The 21,600-nt window shown below is 38.7% G+C and overlaps 2 protein-coding genes across 11 annotated transcripts; one reads left to right on the top strand and one right to left on the bottom strand.

The window, feature by feature from the left end:
- Positions 1 to 1,384: 1,384 nt before the first annotated feature.
- On the bottom strand, positions 1,385 to 8,618 carry LOC111783620 (Glycosyltransferase family 29 (sialyltransferase) family protein). 10 transcript variants are annotated; one of them, XM_087120721.1, is made up of 17 exons: positions 8,524 to 8,618; positions 8,206 to 8,426; positions 8,031 to 8,126; positions 7,897 to 7,952; positions 7,739 to 7,801; positions 7,283 to 7,381; positions 7,119 to 7,192; positions 6,715 to 6,804; positions 6,461 to 6,538; positions 6,172 to 6,272; positions 5,589 to 5,781; positions 4,503 to 4,593; positions 4,345 to 4,409; positions 3,370 to 3,524; positions 3,203 to 3,284; positions 2,593 to 2,702; positions 1,385 to 2,014 (listed from the first exon to the last, which is right to left on the bottom strand). In XM_087120721.1, the coding sequence occupies exons 6-17, from the start codon at positions 7,368 to 7,370 to the stop codon at positions 1,819 to 1,821; spliced, it is 1,323 nt and encodes a 440-aa protein (XP_086976847.1). In that variant the 5' UTR covers positions 7,371 to 7,381; positions 7,739 to 7,801; positions 7,897 to 7,952; positions 8,031 to 8,126; positions 8,206 to 8,426; positions 8,524 to 8,618; the 3' UTR covers positions 1,385 to 1,818. The 10 variants fall into 10 exon arrangements, with proteins under 10 accessions (XP_086976847.1, XP_023520302.2, XP_086976848.1 ...); XM_023664534.2 differs by having other exon boundaries at positions 7,283 to 7,370; XM_087120722.1 differs by having other exon boundaries at positions 7,283 to 7,370; positions 8,036 to 8,126.
- A 7,809-nt stretch (positions 8,619 to 16,427) lies between these two features.
- Positions 16,428 to 17,490, top strand: LOC111783314 (uncharacterized). Its single transcript, XM_023664236.2, has one exon. It carries the CDS (start codon positions 16,768 to 16,770, stop codon positions 17,368 to 17,370), a length of 603 nt encoding a protein of 200 aa, XP_023520004.2. The 5' UTR covers positions 16,428 to 16,767; the 3' UTR covers positions 17,371 to 17,490.
- The last annotated feature ends 4,110 nt before the right edge of the window (positions 17,491 to 21,600 follow it).

Below are 21,600 nucleotides of genomic sequence, written 5' to 3'. Positions count from 1 at the left end.
GGTTTAACGAGCTCAAGTTAAGTTGAGATATTTCAGCTTTTAAATTATGGAAAAATAATAATAATAAATAAATAAATAAAATAATAATAATAGTTATGTTTCAAAATTTTATTATTTTATTGAATTTATTTCAAGTTTGAAAAGTCAATTTTATCTCTTAATTTTTTTCAAAGATTTTATTCAAGATCATTTAGTCTTGCTTAGAGTTTTAAATGGGAATTATATAGCTTTGTCTCGAGCTTCTATCGTCATTGCTTGTCATTAGACCATTATCTATGCATGTATTTTTAATCTGAACTCTTGAATCTTTTGCTTCTCGGGTAGTGACAAACAATGTAGCTTACATTGCGTAGATGCGTAATTTCCTTGAGTGCTAATTTTGGGACTTTAACGATGGGACTCTATACTCACTTGTTTAAGAGGGGCTTAGTAATACTTAAAGCATAAGATGTAATTACAATGATGAATAGACTTTTGACCTCGTTGTTACTATGAACTCGTGACAAATCGATTTACTTGTAATGATTATATCAATAAATACCAATTATTCTATCATTCATAAGAGTGCAAATGTAAGTTTATAATTAATTACTAAAGAGTTTAATTAACTAATTTTATATCATTTGAACTTATATAGATCTTGACTAAAATACTGAAATTAACATTAACCTAAGATCAATTTAGTTAAAAAAGAAATTTTAAAAATTTCAAATTAATAGTTAATATATTAGATAATTAAATATAAAATCAACATTCAAATTAATATTTAATTTAACCCTCATTTTACTACAATGTTTTACCCATACAACACTACCTTTACCATTCATTAAAATCTTTTACAAGGCTTCTTTTTTTTTTTTTTTTTTTTTTTTTTTTTTTTTTTTTTTTTGTGAATATTCTAGAGTTATTTTTAATACGTTATTTTCATCGGTTGGATATTCTTAATATTTTGCTACAATTCCAACAGCATAAATTCTTTTAGTATATTTCCATCCAATTCAATCACTAAGTTCGTTCCAAGTAACCTGTGTTTAAATGTACACTTGCGTTGAACCCAGTATAAACAACGTCCGTTACGTTCCAAGTAACCTGTGTTTAAATGTACACTTGCGTTGAACCCAGTATAAACAACGTCCGTTAAAGAAAAACTCACAAGAACGTAACCATGATCGCACCATTCCTGAATCCACACATTTCTATATCTTTCTACACACCTCTCTACCTCAAGTCAGTGGCTTTAAGTATATATGTTTGGAAAACCACAACGTCCTCATCTCATTGACTCTCTCTCAAGCTTACGCTTAAGAAGTTCTTAACAACGTACCCTAAGTTTTAGATCTAACTATATCAAAAGCTTCGCAAAAATATTTGAAGTAACAGATCATAAACCACTCAATATGATGTGGAGCAGTCAAAATTAATTCATAATATCAATATCTATGTCAAGATACACTCACCTCACCAATCCAGACTTCACAGGAGAAAAACATTGTTCCTCCGACGAGCAAGAACAACCTGAATGATGAAGGGCAGTTGTAATTACTCTTTGAACAAAATTTTGCACGAACAATGGGTGAAAAATAACCACTAACTTTTGATGCAGTCGCAGCAGATGAATTATCATGGTATTGCTATAAGGAGAAGTAGGATTCAATTCAAGAATGCACGGATTCTGAGAGTATCCACAAGTTTCAAGAATCCGGGATTGGCATGCGGAACTTTTGTACCTTGAAAAAATGAATGATCCCTTCTTGTATTTCAATGCTCCACTGCAACCACGTCTGGTTCCAAATGAACTTCAACATACAATTAATTGATTCAATTTGGCGGCACTGTGCAAAGAAGACCATGACCAGGACTATGCTCCAAAGGGTACATGGTTGTGCCTCTCACGAACTTTTGATGAGCAGCGGCAGGCTTGCGTAGGCTTGAAATTGGCATAGGCTTGCTTCTGATACGCTTTTTTATGATAGAGCATGAAGCCAATGGGTCTTTAGAACCTGCTCCAACCCTCCTATACATTTTAAGGATAAACACCAAGAGTTTAGAAAAGGATGATATACTTGCACATCAATACATTTAATTTGCATTAGTTAAGAAAATACGATAGAGCACCAAAACATTTGCTTCGTAGTTGATCATAGCTAAAAGGTTGCGGATCCAATATTGGACTCCTGCAACCATTGATGCACGTTTTGGGTTGAAATTCTAGGCTAAGAATATAGATTGGCACACAAAACATAAGTTATGCCAACCTAGGCATCAACTATTCATTTATGAACTTGACAAGCATCGCCATAATGTTAAAAGGTCTGGCTGAGATGGATGGTATAGTAGCAAATACATAGAATAGTTGATTCGCAAAGTCTCTACACGCAATGTCTTACCATGCAGTACAGATTTGTTAAATGAGAATGAAACGGCATTCAACATTCATGGAATGATTCATAGTTTAGTAGCAACATATACATTGATCACCCATAAAATTTCTATTTTTTTTTTTTTTTTTTTTTTTTTTTTTTTTTTTGATCTTTTGTGGGGTGGGGTGGGGTGGGGAGTGCGGATGTTGATAAAGATCAATGATTCAACTACCTCAATCGTTTCTCAGATGCAACTCTAGCAGCAGTAACCATCTTTTGGCTTGGTACCCACTTCACCACCCGGTTCGGATTAGGTCGCATAGGAGAATGGATTTTGACAAGCTACACAGTTTTAAAAGTGCTATTACTTCCCAACTAATCAAGCACAGATGAAAATTTTATGGTTAATACAGAAATCGTCTTAGTATATAACAGTTTAACAAGAAAATCAAGTTTCACCGAGTGAGCATGCCGTCCATACTTGAGGATAGATATTTGTTGATAAAATATCAGGATTTTTATTCGTAAATTTTGAATTCTCTTCAAATTCTTGTGAGATCTATATTTAAAATGAACTGTAAAACAGAACACTCGATCTATAGAACTTAATTCATTTAACAAAATCAACACTGAAACTTCAATGACAGATTTACCACTTGGATATTCTAATATTTTCTCATTTTAACTTTTGGCAAGGTCTATCATCAATCATCAAAGTTTTGATACCGAAAATATTTAGTTTGGTTTTGCCACCTACAGAAGGGAACTTCTCAGTTGCACTAATAAGTACATAAAAAGCACACAAGTTTCAGCACATATGTCATAAATATTAGCAGACTTACACCCAAACATTCCATCATCTGGTAATATGCCCTACCATGCAGAGGTGTGTGACCTTGTCGAGATTCTGAAAAGTATCTTGTCCTGAGAAAATTTAGTTTCATTCATCAATTAAGTATATTTTTTATTTCACATGTTAAGAAATTATTTGTAACAACAAATCTCATACCATTCTTTATAACCAGGATCAACAGTGAAGCCATACATATCTACAGAGTCACATATGGAGAGAGCAAACTCAAGAGCCTTGAGCCCAGTTCCTTTTGCAGCAGAACCAAATGAAGCACCAAGCATGAGATAAACAGGATTTTTTATGGGAATCTCCTGCAGAAAGTAGGAGGAAAATAATAAGTAGGGTGCAATGAGGCAATCACCTAAATAAAATAATTGATGATGAAATTTTAAGCGCAGGGCAAGTTCAACATTCAAGTTAGGAATAAAATTTTCAGAAGGAATGGTTTGTAAAACACGATCTATCATTAGTGGTATGAAATCTAACTATGTATTTAACGAGCAAGAAAATTCATGACTTCAGTAAAAATATATTAATTTCAATGCAACAGCCATTTGTGCATAAGTTGGCCCAAACACTTGCTATATATGCGAGTATTAATTTGGAAAGAAAAAAAAAAAAGCTTCTCTTGGAGAGGTATGAATGGTGCTCTTTGAATTATTAAAAAAGTAGAGTGAGGAATTCACATAATGCTTCATATTTAGGTGTGGGTAAAGCCCCCTTTCCCATCTAAAGGATTGGAAAATCCTACCAGAATCTTTCCTCCTCTCTCTTCCTAGTTCCAACCCGAAAAGAATGAATAAAAATTTCGTCTTTTAGTTCGTTAGAAAGATAAGGGGTTGTCCTCAGTCTCAATTGATTTATTATTCCCTTCTTCTCCCTTCAAGACATGAAAAATGGGGAGTTAAGGGAAACAAAACCTCCATAAAAGAAACTATTAGAGAAAGAAAAAAACCCTTTATTTTTGCTTGAACCTTGATGGAAAGGTGGAACTAAAGAAACTTCAAGGAAACATGTGGAGTCTGGTTCAAACCAGTACAAATCCTAGAAAGCTACAAAGCATAGAAATTACAATCCTGTATTTTTTGCAAAGATCGTTAAAAAAGAAGCTACTACAAACAGTACAGGAACCTGAATCATCTTGTTCATGATATCGTGAATTGTTGTTTTGATCAACAAAACCTCCTTTCTTGTTTCTGCAAAATATGCAAGTTGTACTTAGTATACTACTTCTAAGTTCTAAAATAATGCATTAGCACCACAATAACAAGTGAAAAAAATATTGATACCATCTAACTCCACGACTTTATCCAGAGCTTTTGCAGATCCTCTATTAAGAAGACGAAAGGTACTTTTCTTACCCACATGATCTGTGTAGTTCTGTGAAAATCAAAACATAAGACCACCGGGCTTTCATTGAGAGAGAAAAAAAAAAAAAAATGCAAGCTATACAATAAGAGAGCCGACAAAAAAGGAGGCAAACTATAAGAAGGGTCTCCAATCAAGAAAAATAAGACAAGATGAATAATTGCCAAAAAGCTTTGCCAAACATTGCTCAAGGATCTCTCAAGTGCTCTAAAAATTCTATTGTTCCTCTCACCCCAAAGCTCCTACAAAGATAGCACACACCCCGCTTGCCACAAACTTTCGTTTCTCAAGAAAGGAGGATGAAGGAAGAACTTCTCGGGCATCTCTTTGCAGTCCCTCTGCCTTGGCCAAGACTGAACTCCTCAAAGAACCAACTCCAAACTGCATAAGCGAAAACACAGTCCAAAGAATACAATCCTGATCCGCAGCTACCCAAAGAATGCAACACCAAGCCCCACCAAATTAGGCACCTTCCTCAACACCTTATCTATAGTGTTAACTTTTCCATCAAGGACCTTCCAAACAAAAAACTTTAACTTTCTTGAGAATTTGCACCTTTCCTCATGAGGCAAAGAAAATATCACTCAAGGAAGGGGGGTTAACCAGACAAAGAAAGAAGGAATTATAAGAGAAACCAGCAGACGAATTGGGATTCCAAAAACGAACATCCCTTCTTCCCAGAAACAATGAAACTCCCGCATTAAAGAAAGAAGGTCGACAATATCCAATGTTTCTCTATCAAACAAAGAATGTCAAAACTCAAAAAGAGGAAGGGTGCATCGAGACTGAACATTGGCCGATGAATAATTCCTTGTCTAGGATAAATAATATAAATGAAGAAACATAAAATAGAGGAGGGGTCCCTCGAGACTGAACAATAGCCAATGAATAATGAATAAGTCCTTGGCTAGGATAAACAATATAAATGAAGAAACGTAGAATAGAGGGGGATTAAGCAAAATTATCAAAAGGAAAGGAGCATCTAAAATGATTAGTAGAAACCGAACCTGGATAGGGGCCCCATTTTCCCTGATAACAACATCAAAACCATCTATCTCCTTCCCAAATTTGGTTTTCAAGAGATCTCCAGAATTTCCCACAACAGCACAACGACCATATTGCTTTGGAACATATGGTGGCGTTTCAGGAAGTACTAAGGAAAGTTTCTCCATGCACAAAGTTCTATTAGCACAACTATTACTGCAAATGGAAAAAAAGGTCACTGTGAGCCTGGCTATGAGAAACTGTCCTTGGTCTTCTGATAAGGATGTTCATTCTGGAGCTCAAAACACAGCGACATCAACATGCACTTTGTAAATTCTTGGGATTTGTATTAAATTATACAGCTTCAGAAGGAGTTCTTTCCTTATGATTATTAGAAGTGAAGCTTATGAAACTAGAAACCTGATATGGTAGAAGTCTAAAATTAAGAAAACTTATGTTCAAAATAGCTGTTTTTTTTTAAATTTTTTAAATTTATTTATTTATGTATATATATATATATCCTCACATACATAAGTGATTGGTGTCTATAAACCCATAAATTGTTAATCATTTCAAGGATAAATTTTTGTAACTGTAACTACTTACAGAAGAATTCCTTTGTTAATCCTACGCCAGGCGTACTCCTCCCATCCATTTGGCAAGCCATCAATGTACTCCTTGGTCAGTATGGTAGTACTGTTCCGCACCTGAGCAGTCCACTCATTAGATAATAATTTAATTCGTAAACATGCTTATGAATCTTTGTAAGAGAAATAATATAAAACGGAGACCTCTTTTAATTTCAAGGTGTGTTTTTTTTTTTTCAGATAAAAGTAGAAATTTGAATGAAAAATTGATGCATACAACCTTTTACCTAATATAGAAAGCAGCTTACCTGTTCCCAAGTAGCCACAGCTTCGCAGAGATTAAATTCATATGATAAGCCTTCAAGTTCACCAGTTTTAGGATCTTTCTGTTCACATGAAAATTTCAAAAATCTTAAGTACAAGTTTGTGTATCAGCTAAATTTGGTTCAAAAGAACATGGAGTGGCAGGATTTGTAAGTGGGATTCAATGCTCCAACTTATTCAAATTTCATCTACTCAACAAATATATGATTAGTCCGTCAGAAGGATGAAGAGAACCTACCCATTTGGGAATGGTTTCTTGAGGAAACCTCATTGTAACTAGGCAATAATCTTCACCACCAACAGCTTGTAGACCTAATCCATTTGCACTCTGCAACACCATCGAACAAATGGCGTACAACCATATAAGAGATTAAAGTTTTTGTTTCAATTGAGAAAAATGTTAAACTACTTCGCATTGTATCGAGAAAAACACACACTCATCTGCATCTTATAAAACAAAGTTACATCCAAAATTACCTAAATGGTCCTAAAGGTCATCAATAGGCATTTGAAAAGCTCTTAAAATACAGAGTGATGTCATAAGCTTATGCCTTACAATAGCCGCAAGCGAAACTTTCATCAACATGTTCTTTCCAGTTCAGAAATAGTAAACGCTTGAAAGAAATGGTTTACAGAACTCACCACACACTTCTGGAAACTGCTCTGAAGGGATTGCAGAGCTTCATAATCCTCATCGGAAAGTTGATAATTACCATCTATTAATAGATATAAACATAAGTTAGATGATCATACACTTACAACGAATGCAAATGAAAAGAAATTAAGCAGAAACATAAGGCTCTTACATAGGTAGGAAACACCGTTAATGTATATGAGAATAGCCGCAAATCCAGAAGCTAAAGCAAGCACAAAGGCGAAATGCAACAGCCTCATCTATATAGAAACTGAGAAATTTAGGAATTCTAAGGACCTTTGATACAACTTTTTAGACCTAGACCGACCAGGTCCATTACGAAAAACATGCTTTCGCATTTTACAAGATGAAAATAAATTTTAAAAGTTGATAGAGAATAACAAATCCAAAACAAAGTAAGGAAAAGTTCGCTTGGGGTACCCTTTAAAATAAATGTAAACAAAAGGGTAAATCAAAACATCTCCAAAAATTTATCAAGAAATGACAAAAATCGCAATCAGATCAATAAATCGTCACAAAGACAAATTCAGTTCTCAAATACTAAAAAACTCATAAATGCATGCGTACCTAACATTCATCAGGAACATCCAATAGGAAAATCACTTACCTTGAATGTGAAACCTGAAAATTTCGAATCCCAAGCTCCGAGTAAGGAGACCGTTTGCCCAACCTACAATTATTTCCAATAAATTAAACCTGAAACTTACATCCTAAGAATTCCAGTTCCTAAAATAATTTGGGACTTAATCTTGTAACTTAACTTACTCCAACAAGAAAAAAATTAGCCGAAATTGGTTTCAGTATTGATGACTTTGTTCAAACTACACATAACAGAGATCTAAGAGTTAGAGCCTACAAAAGAACTCCTAAATGAATCCAAAAAGTGTGATAGAAAGTACCCAACAAATTCTTATCGAAAATGAAACAGAGTTCGCACTGATTGGCTTCAATTAGATCTGATTTCGTAGATTCGAGATCCAAAAGTTTTGAGTATACTAGAAGGGCCAAAATTCACGAGTTAGACTTAACCATAACCAAAAATTATTAGAGAACTTACAGGAAATTGGATCTCACCCACGAATTGGATACCTCCAATCTACAAGGAGGTTCGCCGAAGAAGCCCGCACAAAACCTATACCGGAGAAGAAACTATTCCAGCTGAAAAACGCATTTCTCTATTTTATATTGTTCATTCTGGCCTCTGTCAATCTCATTTGACTACCTGGCGTAAGGTCCGATCGACGGCGGCGTTTGCGCGATTCGGCTGGCGGTAAGGTCCGACAGCGGTGGTGAGGCTACGGCGAAGACCAACAGAGAGAGAGAGAGAGAAATCTGTGAGAAACAGAGTGGGGGAATCGTGTGAAAGCGAGAGAGGCGGGAAATGCAACTCACCGGTAAACTGCATGCAACGATGAGGGATTGAAATTTCCTATATCTTTGCTTCCGCAATTCCAAACATAAAAATTTCACCCAAATGGAAAAACGGGAAAAGGCAAGCCAGTATTTATGTGAATTCAACGCCGCCGTTGGATGTCCCATTCCGATCAAGCCCCTCCATTCATCAATTTTTTTATTATTGGATTTATTTTTTATTATTGGAAAAAAAAACACAGTAAATTTGGTAATTGTTTTTTTAATTTTTTAATAATAACTTTAATTATTTTATTTAAAATTATTTCAATGCCGGCTCATGTTTAAATGATAATTTAAAGAGTCTATAGTATATGAATGAAATTGGTGTTTTGTCTTGGTAATACTGTTAACATGACCCTGTTAACACATGTTTTGTCTTGGTAACAATCTTATCCAGGTGAGACCCCCGCTCATGTTTTGTCTTGGTAGCACTGTTAACTCGATTTTCATTTTGAGTGAATTATAACTCCAGCGTGTAAGGGTTTGTCATTTAATTTTCATGAGTGAGAATGGTTATTGTAACCGATTCAATAGGGAGTTGAAAACATAACTTCACATAAATGATGGGGCCCACTCTCTCACTAGTCTGAAACGATTTTCGTTTATAGCTAGATCATAAACAAATTGTTTATTAGACAATCAGTGGTACATAAGATATAAGATATAATGATAGATCTAAAATAGACTTCTGACCAAACTGTAATTACGAATAACTCGTGAATGATCGATTTACTTATAATGATTATATCAATCAACACAACTTGTCCTATAGTGTATAAGAGTGCAATTCTAAGTTTAGAGCGGAGTGATCTATATTTACTGAATAAAAATTGATGAAAGGAAGAGTTTACTTAATTAATTTTGTATCATTGTAACTTATAATCTGTAGGTCCATAATATCCCTTACTAGCCTACAGTAACATTAAAATGATTAATTTAATTAAAAATGTGAAGTGTTCAAATTAATATTTAATATATTAAATTTATTAAATAAAAAGAACAAAATATATTTTAATTTGAAGTGTTCAAATTAATACCATAGATATACTGAATACAAAAAGAAAAATATATACGATTTGAAGTATTCAAATTAATATTTCAAATATTTGATATTATTAACGTACAAAAAGAAATGTATATTTATTATATTTGATACATTAAATATTAAACTAATCAATGCTAAACCCAAGTCGGGTGGAGGATATTGAGATGGATGCTAGTTTGCTCATTCTTGTGGAGGAAATGCTCGTGTTTTTTTGGTTTATGATTGGCTCAAGGGCGTGGTTGCAATGCTACGGTTAAGAGGTGCTTTTAAACACTTGATTTTACGATGGGGAAAAAGTTTTGTGATACTTGTTTCGTTAGTTCTGGTCTACCCTCTATTGCTATCTAAGCATTTGAAGTGCCTCGAAGTTTCGAGGCTACTTAAGCTACTCATGGACCCACTCTGGATTCAAAGGAGGTAGTTCACCTTTTTTTGGCATCGCAAATTGGTCGAGTCACAAATCTAATCTCTAGGGTGAACTAGTTTTCGTTTCTTTGACTTTGGTAGCTTACTTAGTTCATGCAATAGTAATCGGTATTGGGAGTTGAGGCTCTACCTCACAAAACTTTGTATCAGGTAGGGACAACATGGTGAGTGCTAACTTGCTTGTTATCCATGGGAGTTTAGCTAGCGAACTTATCCCACAAGCCATGTAATCACATAAAATTGGAGGCGGGACCCTCTAGTCCACGCCAACTCCATTGACTACCCACATGATCAATGCTCTCCCACAAGATGGATCCACCGTGCAGAGTAACCACTAACTACTCGCATGAACATGCTCTCCTATATAGAACGAATCTACCGTGTAGGATAATCTAACAAACAACGAGTCACACATCCCTAACCTGCCTCACACCTATCTCAACGCTATTGTATCGGAGTGGAAAGGGAGGTGGAAGTTCCTAAGACAATGTACCGACTGCTATTAGCTTGGAGAGTTACCTTTGTCATACCTAGATGTCGTGGAAGTTTACCAAGTTCTTAAGGGCATCTAGGCGGTTTCATCTCTTGTTCTAATTGAGGGTTAGCTCCTTAGGCTAAACTCATCTTTTGGTGCATTCAGGCCTAAACCTTTGATCGCTCACGATCATGAGGTGTAAGGTTTAGTAGAACGTATTGACCTAAGACAACATGTAAATTGCTCTAGCTGTAGCACCCTAAAATTAGCTTGATTTTCCTGTACATGTTTTGCTAGGGAGATTATCCTATCGATCACCTAGAACACCGTTTACATAATCTAATCATGCATGCAAACTTACTAAGAAGATATCTTATTGATCACCTAAAGCACTAAAATATAAACTGAATCATTCGTGCAAACAAACAAGCAATCAAGCTCAATGGGAGATAACATCCATCAATCTCCCGAAGAACATATCACATTATGTCATCCTCTTTTCTAACACAGCACAAAGACTATAGAACAACATTCATTACAAATCTCATAATAGGGGCATTTTGGTAATTTTTTACATCATACATAGCATACTCATCCATGTTGTCCAACTCTTATTCTAGTCGTGCATAATCTCTTATCTCAACCTAGAGCCATAATGGTAATTTTTTACTACATACAATATATACTCATCAAAAACACCATTTTGAAGTCTTTAACATGCAATTTTAAAACACCTAAGGTAAGGAGTGCTCATATGCTATAGCGATTCCTACAAGTATTACTTGCCTAAAGTCCGTGTGGTTGCTTACTTGGATGAAAGGTACTTTTTCGAGCTAGCTTTTCCGTGCATTAAGAGCTCCAAAATTTCTGAAATTTCTCTAGTAGGCCCTAAATTAAGTCATAATTAGGTTAGTATCAAAATTAGGATGAAAAACAATCGAACGTGTCGAGAAACTCACACTCACGTGCCTGAACGCTCACACGCGTACATAGTGTCACGGTCCTACATTTTTTACCATGCGGCGTCGTGATCTTGACACGCTCACGACTAGCCTTGAGGAGAATTAAGCCCCATATATATTTTTTGCCGCGGCTTTGTGGCTTCGTCGGACCTTAGGCGAGGTTTGTCTTTGCCAATCGAACATCGCTTAAGCAGAATCCAAGCTTGTTCAACCACACACGCCGCCTGCGCGTGCATGTTCAATCATCTGCGACACATCCGACTTGCCTCTACACTAGGCCAACTCATTCGGCTCGACCTTGCTTCTACTCGAGCCAAGGTCTCTCAATACAACGTCGCATCTCATCTTGCCATCTCCATCCCCATTGACAGGGTCCATATGTCTTGACGCCATCCTGAGTCTCGGGATGTCGTCGGCCATCATAACTCATTCGGTCATGCCATCGAGAATGGGCCCGCGTGTCGTTCATCTCATCGGGACTTCCCGAACATCCATCCATCCGGGTTCTATTGAGGCATAGGCCCTCCTGTGCCCATGCCGAGTCATTTACGGATACCGTACCGAATAGCGGGTGTATGTAGCAACCTCCAACACGCGGGCTAGGGCGCAATACCTGCACACCCGTGCCGTCCGGTACTGTCCTTCAAAAACCATTTTAAAGGAAGTCGCTCGAGACACTTGTCTCGGCACGCTCGCCCACACTGTAATGCACGTATGTGCCATAGGGTAGCTCACTTAGGCCACAAGGCCTAGGGGTGGTGCTAACACCATGGTACCCCCTATAGTACATTTTGAGCCATTTTCATTCTACCAGGTGTAGACATGATTTTGGTGAGGTGGCATACGGTGTCGTGCATTGTCCGTCCGACGTCCAATTGACACCAAACTTGGTGAGCATTCATATTTCATATGGACGAACTTAACTCCCGAACCACATGCCCAAATCCCTTCCGAAACCCCGACTTTTGAGGTTAAGGCCCGGGGCCTTATCCAGCCCTTCAACAAGCCTATCTTTGCCCTTCATGTCTATTCTGATGTCTTTGTCTTGCTTATGTCTCAACATGTCTTCAATGCCCACTTTGCGTGGTGGTGTGTTGGATGATGCATCGTCCTCCTCGATCGCATCATGACACTCTTCTATGTTGGCCCACATATGGCCGGATCGGCGTCTCTTGAGGGACGCCACTTTTCTTGTCATGGCGTGAGGGTCACAACCTACTCTCTTCATAGTATGGTTGTGACATTCTCCCCCACTTAACTTAGTCATCGTCCTCGATGACTTACTCGGGTCACAATGATATTGCAGATTGTGACATTCTCCCCCACTTAATTTAGTCATCGTCCTCCATGACTTTCTCGAGGCGCATTCGCCCCGCTGATTGTGAAATTCTCCCTCACTTAATCTTGGCATCGTCCCGATGACGATCCGAACTCTCTGACTGTTGACGACTCGACTCAATGGAATTGGTTGGTTTCTGAAAAGTGTAAAACTGTGAACTTCTTGCTGACGTTTTCTGCCAACTTGGGGACAAGTTCGAGTGGATGCTTCTGACTTCTCTTTTGTCATGTTGCACCACGTTCTGACTCTTGACTTGGTCAGTTGTTGGGTGAACTTGCCTCAACTTTGGCTTGGTACCACTATCTACAACTATCCCCCTTCGAACCTATTTCTGTTCTTCGCCCATCTTGGACTCGGCCACCGAGACTCGCAACGTAGACGTGGCTATTCAATATTTGCCATAGCTGTGGGTGAGGCTGACTCTCTCTGCAGACACTCACCAGACGGTTATGGACTTAAAAGGGGCACTTTGCCCTGTTGTGGCCACCTTGGCCTCAATGTATGTGTCCTCGGAATTACACAAACTAGTACACCCCTCGAGGTGGGGCTCGCAAGCCCAACCGCAACTCTCTTTCATCACAACCACTTCTTCTATTGAGCAAAGTCAAAACTTTTTTACAGTCTCTTCAGTTGTTGGCGCTGTCTTTCGGCCAACTCTTTGTACTTTGCCACCTTCGTGTGGCTATTGTTATACTTGAACTTCTAGCTTGATGCTCACTTCTCGAGCGGATATTGGTCTTGACATCTTTTGTGGAGTCACCCACCTTAGGCACAATGTGGTGGCTCAAGGAATACACGCGTGCTCGTATGTTCGAGCACCTTTATGGGGTGAGAGACTTATTGATGTTGCTCTCCCCCGCTCGAACTCGGCTGCCTCTTTGCAGCAAGGTCGTCCCCCCGTAAGGACTTACATTGTATACATTTTTTGCATTTGGCCGACGCTTGTCTTTTCTCGACTCTCGGCTTCTCTGCTTGCAACCACTGACACTATTCCTCTAATGTGAATGGTTCTTTGGAAGACACCGTTATGGCGCACTTTCTGTTTCATCTGTCTTGTCTACTTCGGAACTACAAGCTCTTGTCAAGTGAGCTTATTTTTGCTTGATGGGTAGATCTCCCCATATTGAGGTGTCGACACACGACACTAATGAATTTCAAGTAGTCTTGGCTTCAACCCCCAACTAATTATAATTCTGACCTGCAACTGTCCTGCCCACTTAGGCACTCTTGACACACTTGCAAGGTCTTCGATCAACTCTTGGGTTCGTTTCTCTTGACTGTCTTGTCCGACTAGAAACACAAAGTGTGGTTCTGATACCAACTGTCACGGTCCTACATTTTTTACCGTGCGGCGTCGTGATCTTGACACGCTCACGACTAGCCTTGAGGGGAATTAAGCCCCATATATATTTTTCGCCCCAACTTTGTGGCTTCGTCGGACCTTAGGCGAGGTTTGTCTTCACCAATCGAACATCGCTTGTGCGGAATCCAAGCTTGTTTAACCACACACGCCGCCTGCGCGTGCATGTTCAATCATGTGCGACACATCCGACTTGCCTCTACACTAGGCCAACTCATTCGGCTCGACCTTGCCTCTGCTCGGGCCAAGGTCTCTCAATACAACGTCGCATCTCATCTTGCCATCTCGATCCCCATTGACAGGGTCCATATGTCTTGACGCCATCCTGAGTCTCGGGATGTCGTCGGCCATCATAACTCATTCGGTCATGCCATCGAGAATGGGCCCGCGTGTCGTTCATCTCATCGGGACTTCCCGAACATCCATCCATCCGGGTTCTATTGAGGCATAGGCCCTCCTGTGCCCATGCCGAGTCATTTACGGATACCGTACCGAATAGCGGGTGTATGTAGCAACCTCCAACACGCGGGCTAGGGCGCAATACCGGCACACCCGTGCCGTCCGGTACTGTCCTTCAAAAACCCATTTTAAAGGAAGTCGCTCGAGACACTTGTCTCGGCACGCTCGCCCACACTGTAACGCACGTATGTGCCACAAGGTAGCTCACTTAGGCCACAGGGCCTAGGGGTGGTGCAGAGCTAACACCATGGTACCCCCTATAGTACATTTTGAGCCATTTTCATTCTACTAGGTGTAGACATGATTTTGGTGAGGTGTCATACGGTGTCGTGCATTGTCCGTCCGATGTCCGATTGACACCAAACTTGGCGAGCATTCATATTTCATATGGACGGACTTAACTTCTGAACCGCATGCCCAAATTCCTTCTGAAACTCCGACTTTTGAGGTTAAGGCCCGGGGCCCTACCCGGCCCTTCAACAAGCCTATCTTTGCCATTCATGTCTCTTCTGATGTCTCTGTCTTGCATATGTCTCAACATGTCTTCAATGCCCACTTTGCGTGGTGGTGTGTTGGATGATGCATCGTCCTCCTCGATCGCATCATAGCACTCGTCTATGTTGGCCTGCATATGGTCGGATGGGCGTCTCTTGAGGGACACCACTTTGCTTGTCATGGCGTAAGGGTCACAACCTACTCTCTGCATAGTATGGTTGTGACACATAGCTCACGCACTGAGGAGGAATAGATGCACCCTCAGTGTAACACGTGGTGATCATAGATTGGTTCGCCAACTTTGACATCTTGTGTTCAAATCTAGCCTACCTAATTTTCATAAAAAAATTTTAAGCATGACATGTGGCACACGCAGATAGGTGCTTCTAGAACGAGTTAGTTCAGATGGGCGGTTCGAGTCTTGGGTGTTGAACCGGTCAAATGCGGGTGAACGAAATGGAATCAGGTTGCACCATGGATCCACGCAGAAGAGTTTTTAGAACGAGTTAGTTCAGATGGGCGGTTCGAGTCTTGGGTGTTGAACCGGTCAAATGCGGGTGAACGAAATGGAATCAGGTTGCACCATGGATCCACGCAGAAGAGTTTTATTAACCAAAGCAACCACATGGATCCACACAAAAGTTAATAACAAGTTCTTATCGATCTTTATCACCTAGCCAAAAGAGCTTAAATGAACAATTATTACTAATTCTTATGAAATATGCACAATTATTACATGTGCTAATTAATATGTTCAAAAGTACAAATTTCGACTCTTCAAGCTTTGTGTGATCTAACTCGAGGTCAATTTGGTTGTGGGCCACACTCGAAACACCTTGATCTACACAAAAACATGCTAGAGAGAGAGATAAAATAACCCGAACACTTGCTGTTCTTGTTGATGAATTTTTTTTTTGGATGATTATAGATTAATTTGTGTTTGTTTATGAACTTTTAATACATTATATCTAAGATTTAATTTGTGTTTGTTTATGAACTTTTAATACATTATATCTAACATTATATTGAATAAATATAAATTTTTTTTTTGTAAGACTCCAAAATAGAGGATTGGATTATGAAAATTTTCTCGGTTACCAATTTGTATGTTAGTTGTCTTCCTTTTATTAGTGTAGTTTATTCTTCTATAAAATTTAATAAAAGAAAAGAAAAATAATCCCTAAGCTGCAGACCGGAAACAAGTCCGGTCCGGTCCTGGTCTGGTGCGAACCGGATCTAAAAAACGTACAAATAATGACCCTTCCAATTTTTTTAAACCATTATTGACTCGTAGTACCTCAGAGAGAATAAATATAAAAATATGAATAAAGTGATCGGCGTGGGCCCACCACCTTCGAATCAAGAATCTCCACCGTACGATTAACACAATTAGGGCTGTACTATGCATACACTAATTCCCGCGTTCCACATGAATATTTCCCATCGCCATGCAATGCCATTGCCATTGCAGTTGCAGTAGCTTCGTTTCGAATACACACTCGCATCTTTTCCACACGCGATTTCACGCGCCGACACTCCCAATAAAATCTGTTCAACTTTATTCAATTTACCCCTTTCGCTCCCTCACTCTTTTCTGAGCAAAACAGAATCTGCACCGTCCACCTGAAATCCCTTTATTATTATTATTTTTTTTTGTCTCCGATGAAGAAGCTCTACCGGAGAAGAGGAACGGTCCACCCATCGCCGCCGATCATCTCCGACCATCTCTCCTTTCTCCCCACTGCCATCCTCACCCTCGCGGCGGCGCTTTCACCGGAGGATCGAGAGATCTTAGCCTACCTCATCTCCTCCTTCTCCAACGACTTCACCACCGTCAAAAACTTCTCCGGCCACCGCGGCAAGGGGGCCCACCAGAAACCCGCCGCCGCAAGGAGCGGTTCCGATCACCCGCCAGTTTTCTCCTGCGACTGTTTCCGGTGCTACACCAGCTACTGGGTGAGATGGGATTCCTCTCCAAATCGGCAAATCATACACGAAATCATCGACGCTTATGAAGAAACATTGGCTGAGAGCAAAGCCGGCAAGAACAGTAAGAAAGAGAGGAAGAAGAGGAACACCGGGTCCGGATCCGGGTCGGTTTCCAGTCCGGGTGATGGGAAGGGGTACGAAGTCGCCCCGAAGGTAGAAGAGTCGAGGGTGACGGAGATGGAGGCGGCGGATGGCGGCGAGAATGAGGCGGAGAAAGGGTCGGTGAGGTGGATTGTGAGTTACATAGGGGAAAAAATCTGGGGAGGTTGGAATTAGGTTCTTGTTCTTGTTCCTTTGATTCTGGTTCTTGTTCTTAGTTGTATATACAATCTTATGAGTTTTCATGTACAAATTTTTTGTATTTATAAATTAGTTCACATGAACACTTAATTTCAACCTACGATTAGGTAGTAGAATATTCAAACAACTCGAGAATTTGGATCCTTCCACCTAAATCATAATTGTCGAGTTGGGTTAGATTATTTTTTTCCAATTAGTTCGTGAGTTCAATCAATTCAAAGCTGAGTTGAAGGGAGATAGTGTATCAAGCTATTCACAAGGGCTAACTTGATCCTCTTCCCCAGGGATTCGAGATGAGGAATATTGTCCACAATTGAGAATATAAACTCATGATCATTCCTTAAATTAACCAATGTGGGACTTTCATCATCCAATACCTCTCCTCGAACGTATTGTCCACAATTGAGAATATAAACCCATGATCATTCCCTAAATTAACCGATGTGGGACCTTCATCATCTAACACCTCCCTTCGAACAAAGTACGTCTCCCCTTAATCGAGGATCGACTCCTTTGGAGTCTTAGTCATTTATGACTACCTTCGAGGAGGCTCGACTCCTTTTCTTTTGGAGTCATTTGTTCGACATTTGAGAATTTACCAATCTATGGACACGACTAAGTTTAGGGCATGACTCTGATACCATGTTAGACGAACACGACTCTCCACAATGGTAAGATATTGTCAGTATAAGCTCTCATGGCTTTGTTTTTGTGCTCTCTTACAAGGCATCATCCCAATGGAGAGGGTATTCTTTATTTATAAACCCATATCATTTCCTAAATTAGCCTATGTGAAACTTTCATCACCCAACAGAGGAAACCTGAGCCGTTGACTCCAACCACCGTCCAGGGTACGATCCATCCTAAATTTGACCAACTTTTCAAAAATTAATCTTTAATTCTATTTTTTTTATATAAATTTTGATTATATATGCACATAAATGTTGATGGATTAAATTTAAATAATTAAAATTAGAAGCTCAACTAAATGACAAATAGATAAGATTAATTTAAGTAATTAAAAAAATAGAAAAACTAAAAGGAAACTACAGAAATAAAAAAAAAAAAAAAAAAAAAAAATGCTGTTTTATAAAGAGAGTCTGGATGGATTAATTTTCAAAAAAATAATGTTTTTTTATAATTGGGAGAAAAAAAAGGAAAAAAAAGAAAAGGGGAAACAGAAATGATGGCGACATGTCGGAAGGGATGGGGCCAAGAAAAAGGGAGTGCTTCGATTAAAGTGAATGAATAAATAAATAAAATTTAAAAAGAAAAAAAAAGAAAAAGAAAAAGAAAAGGGCCCACAGTCCCCGGTAACCGGTAAGGACTCCCTCTTCTCCCTTTCGGCGTTTTCTTTATTATTTATTTATTTTTATTTTTTTTATTTCTATTTACTTTTGGGAATGCGTCATTTACATTCTCGGTGCTTTTAAATTTTTTGAATTTTTAGGTAAAAAAATAACACTAAATTAAAAAAAATATTCAACTTTTTTTTAAAATAAAAATAAAAAGTTTAAATTTTACAATAATTTATTTTTAAAATATATTTAAAATTTTCACCATTTAAAAGTTTTATTAATATTCTTAAAATAAAGATAGTCGAAGAATTTGGTTGATGTAATGCGGACAATTGGAAAAGCTAAAAACAAAGATAGTCGATGTACTATCGACACTTGGAAGAGTTTAAAACAAAAATTTCGCTCTCACTTCTTCATAAAGAATGTCGAGATAATAACAAGAAGGAAGTTTAGGGAACTCATGCACTTGAGACTATGTTAAACAGTTTTTTCTCGACTTTTGTTAGATATTTGTGATATGTATGAAAAAGACGAGGTTTTTAATTTTGTTGAGGGGCTAAAGCCATAGACGAAAACCAAACTTTACACACAAAGAGTTTAAGACCTTTTCATGGCCTATGCTATAGCTGAACGACATATGATTTTAGCATCGATCAACCCCAAGAAATAAGGCTCAAACCCAGGTTTATACAAGTGGGAAAAATAAAAATTATCGACCCAACTCCCCAAAGGTGGGGGAAGTGACAAACTGGAAGGTAGAGGAGGGAATACAAGTCCTCCCAACAAAGAAGTAGAATTTCATGGCAGAGACTTCATAGCTAAAATAGTTAGAGTCAAAACCAAGACCCCTCGTCTTTCTTCATATGTAAAGGGACCCACTGAGCAACCGAGTGAGCACAAAAGTCAGCACTTTATACCTTCAAAGTAAAATTTAGAATGAATTCAGAAGATGAGTACAAGACGACAAAAGTTGAAACACCGCTAGTCGAAAGCATGAAAAACCCTTGCATGGGGCCCTAAAGTAATTATCTACCTTCCATAAGAGAGTGAGTGAGATAGAAGAGCTAGTGGAGTGTAGTCTTGTGTATCGAGCCTTAGGTCAACCATAGAGCGACCATGAACACTATTGTTGACTTTGGAGTATCCACAACTTCATGATAGAGACTGAAGCGAAATGCTTGACATCGAGATACAAAACAAATGAAAGCTATCAATTCAGCAGCTCTACCTATCTTAGGGATTACAAAGAGAACTCTGATCAAGATAGGGACTTGGACGGATCAGCTCTACATGAACGATTTTGACATCGTGTTAGGGATGAATTTTCTGCTTGAACACAAAGTCATTCTCACGCCCATAGCAAAATGTTTAGTAGTACGAGGTTCAACCCAACAATCATTCAGACTATCGCCCGTCAACCAAAAGGGGTGAAGATAATATCGGTGTTACAGTTGAGAAGGGATCTTATCGACAATGAACCCATGCTCGTTGACATTGCCATGGTTGAAGAGGGGATTTCAAGTGAGATCACTCCAACAGAAACCTCGTGACCACTATAGGAATATCGTGACACAAAGCCAGAGGTTCAGACAAAGGAGATAAATCATGAGATTGATTCTATGTCGAGGGCGAGATCGCCTACCACAAATGTTTGTCATATAGCTCAACTTAAGTTAGCTAAACAAACAACTAAATGACTCGTTGAGAGTGGGTTTACTAGACCCTCAACTACTAGTGTTAGTGACCACAAGGAAAGACCCCAAGGCAACAAATTTATGGAAGAGACCACGAGGAAAGACCCCAAGGCAACAAATTTATGGAAGAGTCTTGATTTCAAAGTAACAAAAACCACGAACTGGTGCAAAAATACTATGGACAAGTCGAAGTAATCAACAAGGTCAGGAAGGCATCATATAGGATCTAATTACTCTCAAGGACGCGGACTAGCCCTATTGTCCGTGTCAGTAACTTGAAAATTTACAATCCTGACCAAGAAAACACCAATCACAAGGAGGTGGTATGATCTCATGCAACGAAGAAGAATTTCCCAGTGAAGAAAGTAGGAGAGGCTTCAACAAAGAAGACACAAAGAGTCAATGAACCGAAAAGTGGTTTTAAACAATTTCTTTCAGATTGGAAGAGACTTCTCGATGTTGAGATCAACTGGAAGCGTGTCGAGAGACCTGAAGTCAGCCCCATCCTACATCGTTTAGTTCGTGAAGAGTCGGTTGATAGATACGTCAACCAATTGAGTGAAAAATGATGTCTCGATCATGCTTGTCCAAGACATATTGCTTGTGGTTGCATGTTCATGGTCGTATGCTCATTTCAAACCCTTTTTACTTGCTTTCATGTTAGATATGCCTTCAGTATTCTTGTTGCGTCAATCCAAGAGTGTATGATCGGTCACCAAATTCATGTCTACATTTGTTAGGGCTAAAATGTCCCAAAATGTACTATACGGGATGTGACTAGTTATCAATTCTTCTTGCCCGAGTTATATGTTGTCAAGTTCTGGTTGTTGCTTATTCGCTTTTAGCTTATAACATTGATTTCTTTCAAATTGTTTTCAACATATTTCCTCGCTTACGTTTTCTAAAATATTCTCTCAAATGTGACCCTAATCTCAATAATTCCTTGGGGGTTACTCTAATCTTCTTTATCTCACTCTCTCTTTCACAGTCTCGTAAATTCAATGCTCTTCATATGCTTTAGAGTCTCACAACTTCTCTCCTTCACTTATGGGTCTTACATATTTATTCTCTGATTCCCTTGTCAACTCCTTCCGAATGCTTAGTTTTCCTTGAATGATCACTCTTGTTGCTTGTTGGCAGGTAGCTCCATGTAAGGTTAGCTCGAAAGCGAGTCTTGAACTTATGGATTCTTTCTTTGTCGAGTTAGTTAATTC

This window comes from Cucurbita pepo, chromosome 20 (genome assembly GCF_057944985.1).
Source record: "Cucurbita pepo subsp. pepo isolate OVF chromosome 20, ASM5794498v1, whole genome shotgun sequence".
In the NCBI taxonomy this organism is placed as follows: Eukaryota; Viridiplantae; Streptophyta; class Magnoliopsida; order Cucurbitales; family Cucurbitaceae; genus Cucurbita; species Cucurbita pepo.
Note: the sequence above shows the minus strand (reverse complement) of the source record. Positions and strands in the feature narration are given on the sequence as shown.

Excerpts from the sequence above, each read along its gene's own strand:
- LOC111783314 (XM_023664236.2), top strand. The coding sequence starts at position 16,768 with ATGAAGAAGCTCTACCGGAGAAGAGGAACGGTCCACCCATCGCCGCCG.
- LOC111783620 (XM_087120721.1), bottom strand. The coding sequence starts at position 7,370 with ATGAGGCTGTTGCATTTCGCCTTTGTGCTTGCTTTAGCTTCTGGATTT. Across the intron at positions 7,193-7,282 it reads TAACGGTGTTTCCTACCTAT|ATGGTAATTATCAACTTTCC; the intron begins GTAAGAGCCTTA and ends ATCTATTAATAG. Across the intron at positions 6,273-6,460 it reads CTGTGGCTACTTGGGAACAG|GTGCGGAACAGTACTACCAT; the intron begins GTAAGCTGCTTT and ends TGGACTGCTCAG.